The sequence below is a fragment of the Ovis canadensis genome, chromosome 3 (assembly GCF_042477335.2).
Source record: "Ovis canadensis isolate MfBH-ARS-UI-01 breed Bighorn chromosome 3, ARS-UI_OviCan_v2, whole genome shotgun sequence".
NCBI lineage: Eukaryota > Metazoa > Chordata > Mammalia > Artiodactyla > Bovidae > Ovis > Ovis canadensis.
Window position 1 is genome coordinate 93,042,727 of NC_091247.1, and position 18,256 is coordinate 93,060,982.

At 47.2% G+C, this 18,256-nt stretch overlaps 1 protein-coding gene across 1 annotated transcript; it reads right to left on the reverse strand.

Moving 5' to 3' along the window:
- Positions 1-616: 616 nt before the first annotated feature.
- Positions 617-9,266, reverse strand: FIGLA (folliculogenesis specific bHLH transcription factor). Its single transcript, XM_070292323.1, has 4 exons — positions 8,974-9,266; positions 4,897-5,049; positions 3,150-3,308; positions 617-715 (listed from the first exon to the last, which is right to left on the reverse strand). Exons 1-4 carry the CDS (start codon positions 9,247-9,249, stop codon positions 617-619), a joined length of 687 nt encoding a protein of 228 aa, XP_070148424.1. The 5' UTR covers positions 9,250-9,266.
- Positions 9,267-18,256: the final 8,990 nt, after the last annotated feature.

The following is an 18,256-nucleotide window of genomic DNA, read 5'->3' on the forward strand; positions in this document are numbered from 1 at the left end:
CTGCAGCGGGGGGTGGATTGAGGAAATCTACCACCCACCAGGCTTCTTTCTCTCAGAAACTCTTTCCAAGGACTGCTCCTAGGAGAGACCAAAATTGAGACGTGCAGGATGGCGGCACATCCAGATCCCATAACGGACACTTATGTTCACACAGGTATCCCTTTCCAGAGCCCCTGGGACCCCAGCACAACTGGTATCTCACTTCCGCACTGAGGGTGGACTTTGTCCAGGGACACAGTCTCTACAGGATTACAGGAAACTCTGAGCAACATTCAGAGCTTTGCCTGATGTGAAATTCCTAAGGCACAACCATCAGTGACAAACAGAAGAAATAAACAGTGGTGGGTTAGTGAACATCATGCCACCCAGTCTAATTCCCAAACAGTAAAATGCTATACCTTGAAAGCCCAGTTTAAACAAGCCTCCCCTGGACCTTGACATTCATCCCTCTCCCTCCCAAGGCCAGATGCTGTGGCTTCACGTGGCCACGTCCCCTCATCCACACACACAAGCACTTGCTGATTCAGTACCAAGTGAAGCTGCTCTGGCCCGAGCAGCTCACCTCCTCCCTCCCTGCCACCAGGAGATTCTTGTGTGCTTCACCAGGGCTCTGGCCTCAACAATGTTGTTCATCTGGCACAGCTTCTTCCGACCCCAGCCCCAAGTCTCCCCAGGTGCCAATCTCTGCCAGCACCAGATTCCACTCCTCAGAGATCTGCTCCAAGAGTGGAAAAATGGGTGGTGCTTCTGCAGACTGAAGTTGGAGGAGACCTGCCTCCCAGTTCCTGAGCCCCACGTGGACATTTCAGTCCAGTGAGCCACACTGGCTGTCCACAAGTCTCCAGTTAGGGTATCTGACCGGATCCTGAAACCCTATGTATTAGCAGTTGCCCTTTCAGGTAAAGCAGAATACTCCCTGATGAGGATTCTTTGGGAAATCAAGGCCAACCTGAGCTTTGTTTCCTTGGCCCTTTTATCTCTATCCCTCGTGGAGAGGGTTCCTGTGGATGGGGCAGCCTGTCACAGGTGTTGTTATGGACTGAACCGTGGCCCCCAAAACGTATGTGGAAGTCCCAGCCCCCAGTACCTGGGACTATATTTGGACTTAGGACCTTTAAAGAGGTGATTAAGTTAAAAAGAGGCCATTAGGGTGGGCCCTAATCCAATCTGACTGTTGTCCTTATAAGAGGAGGAAATTTGGACACATAGACACCAGGGGCAAGCCCACACTGAGGCAAGGCCATCTGAAGCCAAGGAGAGAGGCCAGAAGAAAACAAGCTTGCCAACACCTCAACTGTAAGACTTCCAGCCTCCAGAACTGTAAAAAACAAATGTGTGCTCTTTAAGTCACTTGGTCTGTGTGCTTTGCAGCTCTAGCAAACCAACTTCAGGTGCTAAAACCCAAGGAGAGGAGCCACAGAGGGAGGAGATGACATCGAGATGGGAGGAGGTGGGAGGCGAGCTACCCACTGGATGTCCTTGATAAAAGGTTGATTCCAAGGCTGCGGCTGGAAAAGTACAAGATGTTTGAGCTTGGACCATCTTTTGTCAGAAGGGAAGTGATCAAAGGATGATGGTGATGGCATTTCCCTGGCGGTCCAGAGTTAAGAATCCGCCTTGCAATCAGGGCACATAGGCCTGCTCTGTACCAGGCCCAAGAGGACTAGCAGGAAGGACCAGCCAGTCAGGTATCTCACCATGAGAATGACTTGGTGATGCCTACCTGACAAGGACCAGTGAAGATTAAATGCAAGCAAGAGTCTTGCCTTAACACCTAACACGTGAAAACCACATTTGTGGAAGTGTTACTGTTATTCACTTAGGCAGTCGGGTTCAAGCTTCAGTTCACTCTTTCCTTTGTTCTTAGTCATTCCCTATCAGCTCATGTAGTAGCAAGAGGAATTCTGTCTCTTAAAAGTTGACGGGAGAGGGGAAGTTTTAAATCTCAAGTGGCCAAAACTGGAATATCTAAACTGAGCATGCGCACAAGTAGAATCCTTAGAAAACAGTCATCAGATCAGAAATGAGGCCAATCAGCAGAAAGTCTGTCAGACCTCAAACCAGGGCGAAGCACGGGTGCCAGCCACAGAGTCGCGACGCCTGGGGCCCGCTGTTGACTGCTCACCAGTCAATACTGAGGGCTCACGGCGAGGCCAGCCAACTCCATAAAGGCCAAGCGAACGCTGACATGCTAGGTACTATGCTAGACACTCCACTGACATGATGTCATTTGAACCTCACAGGTACCTTACCTAGGTACAATTATCATTCCCAGTCTACAGATGGGGAAATTGAGGGTTGGAAAACATCAGCAACTCACTCAAGGTCACACCAACAAGTGGTAAAACCAGGGTTTGAACCTCAGCATTCTGTCTCCAGAGCCACCACTCAACTGCTCTCCTAAACCAGCTCCCACAACCAACCATCACTTATTACTCCGTAGCCCCCACTGTTCCTTATACCACACTAAGCAACTTGCTTAGTTCCAGATTTCTGCAAGCCTTTCTTGTTTCAGTAGCAATAATGGAACAAAGGGTCTTATCTATGTAACACTGAGACACAACAAGAGCAAAACCTCCACTTCCTAGACTTGGAGAAAAACAGGCTGCTCCTTCCAACAGTTTATTTAGTTTGGCAAAGTAATAAGCAATAATATTTCAATAAACTCCTTTGTTATTATAGAAAACTTGTTGCTCTGACTTTGCAACAAGGTCAGTTTAAAAACAAATGTGCCCCTGAGTGTACACATGTGTACATGGGATCACCATGCTGCTTTATGAAGGGCAAGCTACTTATTTTTCTGGAGACCTCAGAATCCAGAAAACCTTTTGACATATTAATCAGGGTCATACAAAATTAAGCTTAGGTCTGTACAGGGTGATTCTGGAGGAGCTGCCTTCACCTTGAACTACTTTCCAATGAACTTGGAACATAATAATAGATCTTTCAAACTAGCAAACTCACCTGCCCACCTAGGTGTTTTCACACAGTGATCTTGCTTCAATCATGTTTTAACATGGAAAATACCTCATGCCCAAGGGATGTCTTATGGATATCAACGTAACTATTCAAGAACAAACACTTTACCAGACTCCTCCTTGGGAGAGAATTCCCATCGTAGACACTGCCCTCTGGTGACAAGTATGTGCCAACTCACCACTGCCACCATCTGCCCAGGACCCTTCCTTCTCATTCTTCAAGCCCATAGCACAGCCGGCACGTTGTATAATTCTCGATAGCTCTCTAGCTGAGGATGTATGTGGCTCAGAAGTATTGCTGCTATAGCTCTGATGATCGGGGTCTCGTTTCTAGAAACCATATTTAGTTGTCAAAACAGTATAATAGGACAGATTTTGACTATTTAAGCCAATATATTTCAAAGTTTTAACCTATGAAATTTTATTTAAGTGATGAGAGCAATGCTTAAGTTATTATGGAAAGAAAAATCATTGCTCAGCAGACTGGTTTCTATTCTACTATAACCTTAAAATGTTGTGTGACTGGAAACTACATTAAAAAGATTGTAGCATGGAACAGATTCTGTATTTTATGTAGCACCAAGCAAAGCACTTATATTAGGCGATTCACAGGCAAGGAAAAACTAACGCAGCCGTCTGCATCTGTGCAAATATTGCAACCACTCTACAACCCAGCCATCCAGTTTGTCCATCAGGACAATCCATCCCCCCTACCAGTGCAGAATGTATCCTCCCAGTCGTCACATAAGTAGGACTAGCGGACAAGAGGAAGAATCTAAAATGTACCACTAAGCATTTGTCTATTATTTCTCTTCTCCTCTGCTATCTGTCCTCTTCAGTCCCTAAACAGGATCGCATTGCTAATTAGAAAAGACCTTCATTGATCCAACAATTGTCATTGTTCTTCTATCCCTTTCGAGCCTCTTTCCAGTCTCAGACTTTCAGATTGAATGGACTTGAAGCTTGCCACTTCCCTCTGTTAGGGTTTCAGATATTTACCAATAACATACCATCAACTCACCAAAGGCCGGCCTCCAGCCCACTCCTATCCTTCACGTGCTGTGCCTGGTTATCTTCCTGGCCCCACCTATAGCTTCTTGCACAATTTCCCACACTTGGATCCCCAAGATTCCCCCTCCCTAATTGTAGGGTCCCATCTTGCTTCTCCATCTGCCCCTCTCTGATAGCCCCTCCTTCTCCTGTTCCTTAGGGCTCATTTCTAAGGCCTTTCCTCTCTTCATATCTTAGCTCCTCTGATGACAAATACCTTTTCAAGCCTTCCAAATTTGCCTCTCCATGGAATGAGCTCATGAATCCAGCTGACACCTTCCACTGATGAAGACCCCTGAGCTATGTGTCCCAGTAATAGTGGTGACATTACAGGGCTTCACAGTTTACAAAGCAGGGTCACCTATGTAGTCCCACTGAATGGTCACAAAATCCCATGAGACTGGCATCAAAGGAGATCAATGAGCTCTCCCACAGGGCTGATCCCCAGGGAGGGCCTCTCCCAAGGGACACCCTCTTCCTTTCTGCACTTCCTGTCTGATGTGTGTTCTGCTGAAGAACAGCACTGCCACAGAGTGGCTTTAGGGACCCTCCTCTCATGTCCCTGCTATCAGAGTCCCGTCAAAGGCTAAGCAAATCAGAGCTGCAGGCTCTGGACAGTGACAGGAAGGATACAGATGGTCAGAACTTGACTCCAAAGCTCACACAGACCTAGATTCAGACTCCAGTCCTGACAGTGCTCAGCTGTGGGACCTTTACCTGTATTTGGTTTCTTCCTTGGTAAAAGCAGCATCCATGCTAGGTCAGAGGGTTGTATAAACTCACTAGCACAGACGCAGAAGTTGGCCTGCACCTAGAAAGAGCTCAATAAACGGCGAGTGTCATTGTTCTAACTTCTTAAAACCTTTACCTCAGAGTCTTTGGCTTCTTCCAAAATATCACTGAGAACTTGTATGTATTCAGTTGCACCTCTGAGGATATCAACTTTGCTAGGCTTCCTGTTTTGGGGAAGAAATGGCACCAGTGCCTTCAGTTTGGCCAAACCATGGTTGAGATTTTTTATCTGGAAAGGAAGAAGGCACAGTGACACACAGGAAGCTAATCTGTAAGGCATCTCCCCAGACTACAGAAGGTGGTGGTGAGGGTTCGTTTTCACAGCTCTCTTGTCTGAGCCATGAGGCCGAGCAGGCTCACGCCCAAGCACTGCCGCTCCACTGCGGCGCAGTCCCTGGCAAGGGGAGTGGGAGCGGCATGAGCCTCGCACTAGGGCTGGGTGGACTGGAAAGGGTGTCGAGGTCCATGCAGGCCTCTTCCTCTGAGAGCATCCCCGCTGCAAAGCAGAGGCAGTCTGGGTAGTGGCTAAATGCTCTGAGTGTCTTAAGAATTAAAGCACTTAAAGATTAAAATCCAACTCTACCATTTGGCTTTACAAAAGTGTGTAGGACACTTCATATTACCGAGCCTTGGTTTATTTGCAGAGTGGAAAATCCTCACCTTATAGTGGTATAGCTGCTTATTAAGGAACATAATTACACATCAAATATTTCCCCCGGCACATAGAAAGCCCTCAGTAAGTTGCATTGACGATAATGAGTAAAATGTACAAACACTTGTCTATTTAAGTACTGTGCTAAACCATTCTTCAACCTCATTCCAAACTGAGTTGATGATATAGTCCAGTATTAGAGTCCAGAGAGTCTGCATATTGGTGAGACTTGAAAGGTACAATGAAGTACTTTTCTTAATCTTCAGGGTCTAATTCCTTGGCTCTGGAGGCCTGGAATGCTCATTATCACACCACCCACTCCGCCGCCGTTGGGGAAACAGGCCCTTGAAGAACTGGCTCTACACAGGAAATTACTCACTTATATTGAGAGCTCCCTCCTACTCCACATCAAATTGGACAATGAACACAGGCCATTCACAGCAGAATATGATAACCGATGAACTTATGAAATATCAAACTTTAATCATCAAAGAACTGCAGACTAAAATAGAAATTATGGGTAGGAGGAAGGCTCAAGAGGGAGGGGATATATGTATATTCTGTAACCCCATGGACACCAGGCTCCTCCATCCGTGGGATTTTCTAGGCAAGAGTCCTGGAGTGGGTTGCCATTTCCTTTTCCAGGGAATCTTCCCGACCCAGGGATCAAACCCAGGTCTCCTGCATTGTAGACAGATGCTTTACTGTCTGGGCCACCAGGGAAGTCCATGTATACTTACAGCTGATTCATACCGATTTATAGCAGAAACCAACGCAAACATTGTAAAGCAATTATCTTCCATTTAAAAATACAAAAAATAAAGCAGAAATTGGATACCATTTTTTGTGTACCAAGTTGGCAACATTTTTGTTTTATCATACCCAGCATTAGGATGGAAAAAGGGAACCGTCCGATAACCTCTAAAAGGGGATACACATTAATTAATAAACTTTTCCAGAAAGCAACTGGGCAACCTGTATCAAAAGTCACAAGACTACTTATGTCCCAGAAATTCTACGTCTAATGTTTTGTTGGAAAGCAATTATCAGACATGGACATAGATCTTTGTACCAGTAAAAAGCTGCAAAAAAGCATATATGCCCAACACTAGGAGGCTGGATAAGCAGTCTATTTATACGTTGGACTATAAAGTCAAAAGCTGTTCTGCTTAGGGATATAAGGAAATGTTTTTTATAATGTTAAGTGAAAAAAAGCACAAAAATATATACTCAGTTTAGTCACTCAGTCATGTCCAACTCTTTGCCACCCCATGAATCACAGCATGCCAGGCCTCCCTGTCCATCACCAACTCCAAGAGTTCACTCAAACTCATGTCCACTGAGTCGGTGATGCCATCCAGCCATCTCATCCTCTGTCGTCCCCTTCTCCTCCTGCCCCCAATCCCTCCCAGCATCAGGGTCTTTTCCAATGAGTCAACTCTTCACATGAGGTGGCCAAAGTATTGAGTTTCAGCTTCAGCATCAGTCCTTCCAATGAGCATCCAGGACTGATCTCCTTTAGGATGGACTGGTTGGATCTCCTTGCAGTCCAAGGGACTCTCAAGAGTCTTCTCCAACACCACAGTTCAAAAGCATCAAGTCTTTGGTGCTCAGCTTTCTTCACAGTCCAACTCTCACATACATACATGACCACAGAAAAAACCATAGCCTTGACTAGATGGACCTTTGTTGGCAAAGTAATGTCTCTGCTTTTGAATATACTGTCCAGCTTGGTCATAACTTTTCTTCCAAGGAGCAAGCGTCTTTTAATTTCATGGCTGCAATCACCGTCTGCAGTGATTTTGGAGCCCCAAAAATAAAGTCTGCCACTGTTTCCCCATCTATTTCCCATGAAGTGATGGGACCAGATGCCATGATCTTCATTTTCTGAATGTTGAGCTTTAAGCCAACTTTTTCACTCTCCTCTTTCATTTTCATCAATAGGCTTTTTAGTTCCTCTTCACTTTCTGCCATAAGGGTGGTGTCATCTGCATATCTGAGGCTATTGATATTTCTCCTGGCAATCTTGATACTAAGTGATCACAATTTTATAAAATTATATATATATATATATATTTCCCAGGTGACAATAGTGGTAAAGAATCTGCCTCCCAATGCAGGAGATGTCAGAGACCCAGGTCTGATACATTGGTCAGGAAGATCCCCTGGAAAAGGGCATGCAACCCACTCCAATATTCTTGCCTGGAGAATTCCATGGACACAGGAGCCTGACAGGCTACAGTACATGGGGTCACAAAGGGTTGGACACGACTGAAGCGACTTAGCACACACATACATATGCACAAATATAAGTAGGAAAAAGACCAGGAAGATATAACAAGAATAACAGTTCATGGTAGTTATGGTTGCACTGTATTTCCATTCCCTGTTTAGTCATTTCCCTATCTTCCAGGTGTACTAATTTCATCTTTATAGAGAAGAATGAGGTCATTAGTTTTAAAATAGTGAATAACACCAGGCCTGATTCTCTGCAGAAAGCAATTCCTTCCTGGTGGGGAAAGCTCAACTTAAAATGCCAAATACAGGAACAGAACCTTATTCGAGAACCACACCAACACATCAGATCACAGGGTTGTCATAAAGGGCTCCCAACTTTTCCTGAAGTCGTCTGCACTCACTGGGTTCTTTTTCCTCACACCTGAGCCCAAACAGAGCTCCGAGTTGATTGACTGGAGCCACGTTACTAAAGGGTCCAGGAGTGTGCATGAACACCCCCAGCAGGGCATCGAAGAGCATCCTCCTCGAGTTCCAGGTCAGAATGTGCGCCTCCCTCTTCCACTGCTCAGCCTTCCGGCTCTCGGATCCTCTCTGCAGCCGGGCAACCCAAAGACGGCAAAAGAGACCGAATTTGACAACCTTGGGGTCTGAGTTTAGTTAGAAATACTGAGAGGGAAATGCCAGTAGGTGGCGCTCCGACTCCGCCCGCCGGACCATCCGGGTGGGTGATTTGCTGCGCACCCGCCAGATGGGAAACAGCCGCTGGAAACAGCCGCTTTCAGTCTCCTGCCTGGGAGTTGAGCGGGAGTCTGGGTGCACACCGAGACGTTGTTTAAATTCTTCGTTGAAAGTAAGGAAAAGAGTAACTTCCATTAGGTCGCCTGTCCCACGCCCCATCTGGGTAAAGGGTAAAGGGGGCCCCAAGCACCTCTGAGCGCAGGAGGTCGGGAGAGGGAAGCGCCCTGCCGCCTCCGAGGGTTTAAAGCACCTGCCAGCGGGAGGCGTTTCTGAAGCGGTCGGGGTTCCCCTCGGCCTCGCAGAGCGGCTTCCTGCTCGGCTCCAGGTGGGTCGCAGGTGAGGCGCCCCGCGCGGGTGGAGGGCAGCCGGGCGGCCCTCGGAGGTCCCAGCCGCTCCGGGCCCCCAAGGGGGAGTGGGCTTCCCGGGCCCCCTCGGTGTCTGAAGTGGGTGGCGGGTCTGGGGGGAGCCTGGAGGAAGGCGGCCGGGTTCCGGCGCGGGGACCCAGCGGGGCCGGCCTGAACTCACCCGCTCGCGCTCTTTGGCGTTGGCCACGCGCCGCCGCTCCAGCACCAACTGCACGTCCTGGGTGGACGACGGCAGCCGCTTGAGCCGGCAGATGGTGGCCTGCTGGGGCAGCGGCCCGAACTGCTCCCGCAGCACGTCGTCCAGCAGCTCGGCCGGCGGGACCCTCAGGAGCTCGGGCGCGGCGTCCATGGCTGAGCGCGGGGGCGGCGGGCAGCTGGGCCTTCCCCGGGGGCGCCTGGGCCCCTCGGGGGCGGGGCCCCGGGCTCCTGCCGACATCCCCCTGCGCACCTGCCTGCCCCGGGGAAGCGGCTCCGGGACCCTCAATTTAACAAACTCCTCACGTGATTCCCCTGACGCCTGGACTGCAGCGCTGGCCCGCAAATCTGGGGCATATCGGAGTCACCTGGGAAGTTTTTAAAAACACCTGCTGGGGTGCCAGTCCCTCACATTCTGATTTAACCAATCTGAGTTGGGACCTGAGCTACTGGATACATGTATGCGTGCATGCGAGTCGCTTCTGTCGTCTCTGACTCTGCGACACTATGGCCTGTAGCCCACCAGGCTTCTCTGTCCCTGGGATTCTACAGGCAAGAATACTGGCGTGGGTTGTCATGCCCTCCTCCAGGGAATCTTTCCAACCCAGGGATCGAGCTCTAAGTCTCCTGCACTGGCAGATGGGTTCTTTATACCACCAGCACCATCTGGAAAGCCATATATGTATACATGTGTAGGCAAATTAACATGAAGACATATACGTTTACCAGGAAAAAAATTTGGTGGAGGCACAGACAACTTTTTTAAAAATTCATTTTGAAATATATGAGTTGCAAGAGCAGTAACACAAGGCTCTGTATCTCCTTCACCTAGATCTCCACTTGTTGACTATTTTCACATTTGCTGCATCGCGCCGCTTCTCTCTATGAATTGTCCCGTTTTCATTATTCTTTTTCTAAAGCATTTTCTTTGCCTTGTCCTGTCGTCATGGCCTTGACAGTTTCAGAGAGTAGAAGACTCAGTCTGTAGGATGCCCCTCAACTGTGCTCTGTCCAACGTGTCCTCATGTCCAGGCCCAGGTCCTGACCTTATGGCAGGGGTTCCGCAGAGAAGATGCTGGACTTCCTCAGGGCTTCATATGAGGAGGCATGAGGTGTGACCTGTCCTGACACTGGTCACGTTAACTTTGGTCACCCAGTCAACATGCTGGCTGCCAGGCTTCTTCACGTTAATTGACATTTTTTCCCTTTTAGTTGATAAATATTTTGTGAGGAGATACCCTTTGCATTCAATACTGACTCCTGCCTGAATTAACCACCACGCTGATAATTGCCAAATGATTACCATCCTGTGGAGAACAGCTCTCCCTTCTCCCCAGTTTTTGATTCATTTTGTGTTATGTCAGCAGGAGCTCATGAATTTCCATTTTATTCAGTAAGATGTAATTCATTCGTATTATTATTTATTGGAATGTTCATATTGCCCCAGATTTGGCCTGCGGGAGCCCCTTCAAGCTGGCTCCTCTGTCCTTTTAGCGTGACTCCACCATTCTTTCAGCACTTGCTTACTGGTGCCAAAAAGACAACACATTCCAGACTCATCTCAAATTTTCCATGCCCTGCCCGGAAATTGGTCAATTCTCCTTTTAGCGGAAAATGGGGTTTAGAAATCAAGTTTGGATGTTCGTTCCTTTGGGGATGTCATTGCTTTTAGGCTCTTTTTGGAGACAAGGTATAGGTGTAAGCATGCACACAAGCAAACACAAGTATACATAAACATACAGCTGCGTCTGTCTCTGTATGCATATGGTTAGATAGCTTTTGAAAGTATGAGTTCACACTAATACCTCTAATTCCAATCCAACAGGTTTCTCTCTAGTTTTCCCCTTTCCTTATTTGTAATTCCCTTCTCCACCAGTGAGAAACTTGACTCTGGTTACTTATTTGCTCAATTCCCACATATAACTAATTTCCTAGTCACATCAACCACCTCCTCAGCCCCGTCTCCATGGCAACTGCCTTCAAGGGCAGGGCAAGGAGGGAAAGAAGAGAACACACAAAACGCTTAACCACAGTTCCCTGAGCAGTGGGCCTGGGAACCGAGAGTTTGATCTGTGCATCCCATCTTCTATATTGCTTGTGTTTCCATACTAGCATGAAATTACTTTTGTAATTTTTAAAATATATTTTTTGAAGAAGGAAAATAATCTTGTGTGTTCTAGGTTCATTTGGTATTGTCTGCTGGGAGACAGAAGGCAGCAAGAGCCAGATGTGTGGGAATGAAGCTTAAAATGGAGTTGGTTTACCTACTTATCTTTTCTTAGCATCAAAAAGATATTATTGACATTATTCTATTTTACTGCCAAACCCTTAGGCAGGCAAGCTGGTATGACTAGGAGCCCAGTGTAAGAAACCCAGACTTTATTCCTCAGGTCTGCTTCCCTCCATCAACACCAACTATAATTTTCTACCCCTTGGCTGTTTGATTCCTCAGCGGAGCCATCTGTTCTGAAGGAGAGCACTCACAAACTAGTTTGAGCTGAGAGGCTGACACCTTTCCGTCACCCAATAATGTAACAGCCAAACGAACAAGAAAGTTTACTTCTCCTGCCTCTCACTGTGAAAGGTGGAGGCAAGCAGGGCATCTCCGCTCCTCGTGGTCACTCAAGGACTTAGGTTCCTTCCAGATCGCTGCTCCTCCATCATTGCTTTTTAGTGTCATTTCCCAAAATGAAGCTGTCCCGTTTGAGGCTTCTGCCATCACTGGTGTCCAGCAGGGGTCAACCTCACAGTAGCAAAGTCCTCAGGCCATGCACCCAGCCAAGGTTCAGAAAGCTCTTCTAATGGCAGAATCTCTTCGGGGTATTCCAAGTAGATGCCAAGGGGCTTAATTCAGGGACTTGGGTGCTTACACAATGCTCCTGGAGAAGCAGGAGGAACTCTGAGTTCAAGGACACACCACCAAAGCCACAGCCAGGCAGTGGGAAGCCCCCACCCCTGAAGCTGCCACTCAACCCTCCAAAGGCAGGGGAGGGGCCCGGGACACTTGCCAAGAAACCCCAAGTCCCCTTACCCTGGCTTTTCCATGGGCACAGATCGAAGGAGGGGCGCTCTGCCTCAATTCCCTGCCGCCAGTCTCACACACCTGTTTCTAGCTAAATCATCTTAACTGGGGACCAGAACTATGAGTAGAAGAGGTTCTGGGAAATGGAGCTTGGGATCTCCCTGACTCTGCAATGCAGAAAGGCACCTGGGGAAGGGAGCAAGGAAGGTCCACATTACCTTCCACCTCCAGACACAGAGAAATTGCCCCAACAAGGTCACCTCATCAATCTTTGCCTGTCTATTACCCTAGGACCCAGCTGATGGGAACACCCATCCTGGGTGATTGAAGCCCGCACCACACCAACTAGATCACAGCTCCAACACAGTTCCTCTTAATCTCCTTAGCTCAGCCAAGACATGAGATAGCAGTGGGCAACAGCTTTAGTAAGGGAAAGCAAAGAATGATATTTTAAAAAGGATCAAAGACTATATACAGTCATGTTGCTCAGCAGGTTAAGAATCCACCTGCAATGCAGGGGACCCTGGTTTGATTCCTGAGTCACTCAGATCCCCTGGAGAAGGGATAAACTACCCACTCCAGCATTCTTGCGCTTCCCTGGTGGCTCAGAGGATAAAGAATCTGCCTGCAAAGTGGGAGACCTGGGTTCAATCCCTGGGTTGGGAAGATCCTCCAGAGGAGGGCATGGCAAGATTCTATACCTGGAGAAGGCCCATGGACAGAGGAGCCTGGCAGGCTACAGTCCATGGGATCACAAAGAGTGGGACATGACTCAGCGACTTCACTATGCCTAGAATTGCTATCCAAATCAATTTGGCAATTTCATATAATTATTCACTTTCACATAAATGTGTATTAATATTATTACATGTTATTCATTACATAGTATGTATTATTTTATCTCACCATATTTCTGGGAATTAAACTTTACACCCATGTTCAGAATTCAATTGAAGAAAGTAGGGAAAACCACTAGACCATTAAGGTGTGACCTAAATCAAATCCCTTACAATTATACAGTGGAAGTGATAAATAGAGTCAAGGGATTAGATCTGGTAGAGTTCTATGTCTATTAGAACTTTATTAGACAGAGTTCTATTGTCACGGAGGTTCATGACGTTATACAGGAGGAAGTGATCAAGACCATTCCCAAGAAAAAGAAATGCAAAAAGGCAAAATGGTTGTCTGAAGAGGCCTTATAAATAGCTGTGAAAGGACGAGAAATGAAAGGCAAAGGAGGAAAGGAAAGATATACCCATTTGAATGCAGAATTCCAAAGAATAGCAAGGAGAGATAAGAAAGCCTTCCTCAGTGATCAATGTAAAGAAATAGAGGAAAACAATAGAATGGGAAAGACTAGAGATCCCTTCAAGAAAATTAGAGATAACAAGAGAACATTTCATGTAAAAATGGGCACAACAAAGGACAGAAATGGTATGGACCTAACAGAAGCAGAAGATATTAAGAAGAGGTGGCAAGAATACACAGAAGAACACAAAATAGATCTTCGTGACACAGATATCACGATGGTGTGATTACTCACCTCGAGCCAGACATCCTGGAATGTGAAGTCAAGTGGGCCTTAGAAAGCATTGCTACGAACAAAGTTAGTGGAGGTGATGGAATTGCAGTTGAGCTATTTCAAATCCTGAAAGATGATGCTGTGAAAGTGCTGCACTCAATATGTCAGCAAATGTGGAAAACTCAGCAGTGGCCACAGGACTCGAAAAGGTCAGTTTTCATTCCAATCCCAGAGAAAGGCAATGCCAAAGAATGCTCAGAGTACTACACTATTGCACTCATCTCACACGCTAGTAAAGTAATGCTCAAAAATTCTCCAAGCCAGGCTTCAGCAATACGTGAACCATGAACTTCCAGATGTTCAAACTGGATTTAGAAAAGGACGAGGAACCAGAGATCAAATTGTCGACATCCACTGGATCATAGAAAAAGCAAGAGAGTTCCAGAAAAACATATGCTTCTGCTTTATGAACTATGCCAATGCCTTTGACTGTGTGGATCAAACAAACTGAGGAAAATTCTGAAAGAGATGGGAATACCAGACCACCTGACCTGCCTCCTGAGAAATCTGTATGCAGGTCAGAAAGCAACAGTTAGAACTGGACATGGAACAACAGACTGGTTCCAAATAGGAAAAGGAGTACATCAAGGCTATATGTTGTCACCCTGCTTATTTAACTTATATGCCAAATACATCATGAGCAATGCTGAATTGGATGAAACACAAGCTAGAATCAAGATTGCTGGGAGAAATATCAGTAACCTCAGATATGCAAATGACACCACCCTTATGGCAGAAAATGAAGAACTAAAGAGCCTCTTGATTTAAGTGAAAGAAGAGAGTGAAAAAGTTGGCTTAAAGCTCAGTATTCAGAAAACAAAGATCATGGCATCTGGTCCCATCACTTCATGGCAAATAGATGGAGAAGCAATGGAAACAGTGATGGACTTTATTTTCTGGGCTCCAAAATCACTGCAGATGGTGATTGCAGCCATGAAATTAAAAGACGCTTGCTCCTTGGAAGACCGGTTACGACCAACCTAGATAGCATATTAAAAAGCAGAGACATTACTTTGCCAACCAAGGTCTGTCTAATCAAAGCTATGCTTTTTCCAGCGGTCATGTATGCATGTGAGAGTTGGACTATAAAGAAAACTGAGCACTGAAGAATTGATGCTTTTGAACTGTGGTGTTGAAGACTCTTGAGAGTCCCTTGGACTGCAAGGAGATCCAACCAGTCCATCCTGAAGGAAATCAGTCCTGAATATTCATTGGAAGGACTGATGCTGAAGCTGAAACTCCAATACTTTGGCCATCTGATGCAAAGAACTGACTCATTTGAATACCCTGTTGCTGGGAAAGATTGAAGGCGGGAGGAGAAGGGGAAAATAGCGGATGAGATGGTTGGATGGCATCACCGACTCAGTGGACATGAGTTTGAGTAAACTCCAGGAGTTGGTGATGGACAGGGAGGCCTGGTGTGCTGCAGTCCATGGGGTCGCAAAGAGCTGGACCCAGCTGAGTGACTGAACTGAACTGAACTGAACTTATAAATGGGAAAATTAATGCCAGAGAAGCTGAGTAACTAGCCACGGTCATACTAGCTGGTCAGTGGCAGGTATGAGCCTGCAACTCAGGTTTGCTGTCTACGTGGCTGTCCTTTTTCCTCAAGGTCTTGGCCACCTCCATCCCAAGTTCTCTGGTCCAGCCCAGTGCCTCCGATTAACCTGGTCCACCAGCACCCAGATCTTGCTCCTCTCTTGAAGTCCTGCTCCCGGTACCCCACAGCTCACCTTCACACCCTGGGCATGAGCTGAGGTTAATATCTTGGCCACATCCTCAGCAGAGGTAACAGTGGGTCAGAAGTGCTTCTCCATCAACAGCAGCGAAGAGGAACAGGCCCACAGGCTCTATCCCCAGGAAGCTGCTTCGCGGTCATTTCCCCACAGGGACTCTCAATGCATGCCTTTCTCATTTGTGCTTCCCTGCTTCAGCCACAGCCAGGAGGCTGGAGCTCTGACTTGATGCAGAAAGATGCCTGGCACCCTCGCTAATGGGGTAGACAGAAGCTGAGGGCCTGTGGGGCCACATGGAGGAGCTGAGACTTAAGCAGGGCCTGAGGGTTCGTTATGGTCAGAGGAGAAGAGCTTCTGCAGCACAGAGGTTTCTAGGATTTTTGAGGAAGTCATCCAAACTCTAGGCCTCACCTCACCATCTATAAAGCAGAGATTTTAATAGACGCTTCGCAGAGTTGTAGTGAGGAGTCCATCAGGTCATGGGTATAAAAATTACAGCTAAGGCTTATACAGTGGGATCTAGGTCCCATGCACTATTCTAAGTTTCTCATATGCAGTAACTTTCTAAATTCACACAACAGCCTTAAGAGGGAGGGACTCTATTCACCAGAGAAGAAATTGAGACACAAAATCAGGTAACCAGCTTTTCCAGCTAGAAAGGGGCAAAGCTGCATGCATGCTAAGTCGCTTCAGTTGTGTCCAGCTCTTTGCGACCCAATGGACTGTAGCTTGCCAGGCTCCTCTGTCCATGGGCTTCACCAGGCAAGAATACTAGAGTGGGTTGCCATGCCCTCTTCCAGGGAATCTTCCTGAACCAGGCATTGAACCCGCATCTTTTATGTCTCCTGCATTGTCAGGCGAGTTCTTTACCACTAGCGCCACCTGGGAAGCCCCAGAGCCTGGATCTGTAACCACAAACCTCTCCTGCCTCAGGTGACCCCCACCCTCATTGAAAGTAATTACAAGAACAGCAGTGATGATTCACGAACCCGAGTGAATGAACTTCTGGAAACTCGGCTGTTATACAGACAAATCCTCAGTGACAGAGGCAGAGCGATGTTCTGAGTAGTGCAGAAGCTGAGAGCAGAGCTGGTTGAAGGGTCCTGAGGTCCAGAGACCCTGCAGCAGAGATGCCATGAGAAGCTGGGTGGGCCACCTCGACAAGGGCATAGATTGCTGGTCTGGCATCTATAGAGCTGGGAGTGGGAAGTGCTTGTCAGCTCTAAGAAGGGTAAGATTGCAACACAAGATGGGCTCTGGGAGGTACAAGAGGAAGTGGGGTGCAGGCTTGAGGGAGCGTAAGCGGAGCTGAGAGGCACAGTCGTGCTGGGAATACTCTGCTATGTGGGGCTTATTCTGCAGGAGGAAGTCTAATTAGGCCCAGGTGGCAGCCCCTTGTTCTGTCCTAAATCACCACCACCACCACCCCCCCGAAAAGCAGCCCAGAGTTCCTCACTCTTCTGTGACTCTCGTAAGGCCCGGGGCTTTCATTGACAGTGCCTGGGATTGTTTGTCTGGGAGCTGTGGAGGTTGCTATTAATAGTAGCAGAACCAGGTGGAGCCATTTATACCTGATCCTTGTGAGTGAAAGCAGTACAAAGGGCAAGGGTCTCCCCAGGACGCATGGTGTAGGCATACAGGGGTGTCGGAGCAAGGCCCAGGCCCGAATCTGGGCATGTGGGGCAAGTATTCTAAGAATTCTGGAGCATGGAGGGCTGAGACGTCAGCTGGTAGGGGACACGGAGTTTCCAACTGTAATGAGTAGAGATACATTCTCCTATAAACTAGTGACCTCCATTACCCTCAAAAGGTGGTAACATCTTCCTTCAGGATGCATTCTATCTCCTGACTGAGAAATTATTCTAGAAAACCAGGCCTCAAAGTTCATTTCATCACAACCGAGAAGTCTAGGCCTTCTATTCCCCTGCCAGAGTCTGGCTCTCCCCTAAATGACAATATGTAGACCTCAGCCTCCTCAGGTTGGGCCCTCATGCAGAGAAGGACTGGAAACCATGGCTCTGGGAGACGAGGCTGTGGGCACACCCCGGGTGGCTGCAAATGTTGGCCCCAGCCCGCTGTTGCCATCTACGCAATCCGAGTGGCAGCTGCACAGGGTTCCCGCAGCGGAGGCGGAGTGGGACAGGCACGCTGGGGTGACAAGCTGACCACTTCCCCCAGGTCGTCTGCAGATTCACTCTGCCTCCCCGGATGGCTCCACTCAGTCTAGAGAGAACTTAATTCCTCTGCCTTTCTCTTTCTTGGGGAAATTCCAGCCTTCAGAACCTCCTCTAGAGGAGAGAAAGGGCTAGCCTGGACATGAGAATTGACCCTGGAGAGGGAGCCGGAGAGAGCCCTTCACGTTTACCTGTTCCTGTTCTGTTAGCTCTAGAAAACAGACCATGGGTGGGCTGGATGATCAGCTGCTTGCCACTCCAGAAGGTCCCCAAATCCAGGTTTCAGGCATCGCAGGACTCCTTCCTCTGGCTCTGAGAAGGGAGCAGACGTCCTAACCACCACTCCTCCCTTCCCTACTAGAATGACGGCTCTAAAAGGACCAGAATTTTTATCTGTTTGGTTCCCTGTTGAATCCCCAAAACCTAAAAATGTGCTTGGTAGAGGCACTATGAATAACATAAGCACAATAAATAACCCTTGATTGAATGAATATTAATAAAAAGTAAAATTCTTCAAGTAGATTTAATGGTTATGAATCTTTAGACATTAAAGTAACATTGAAATTCATGAATCAAAAGTTATTAGAAATCTAAGAAAAAATAGTAATCATAGAGAAATGTTAAACATAAGAGATTTAAAATCCTCTTAGAAAAAGTGATAGGTTGAGTAGACAAAACATAAAAGAGAATATAGAATATCTGAATAATAAAAATTGCAAGCCTAAGCTAATAAA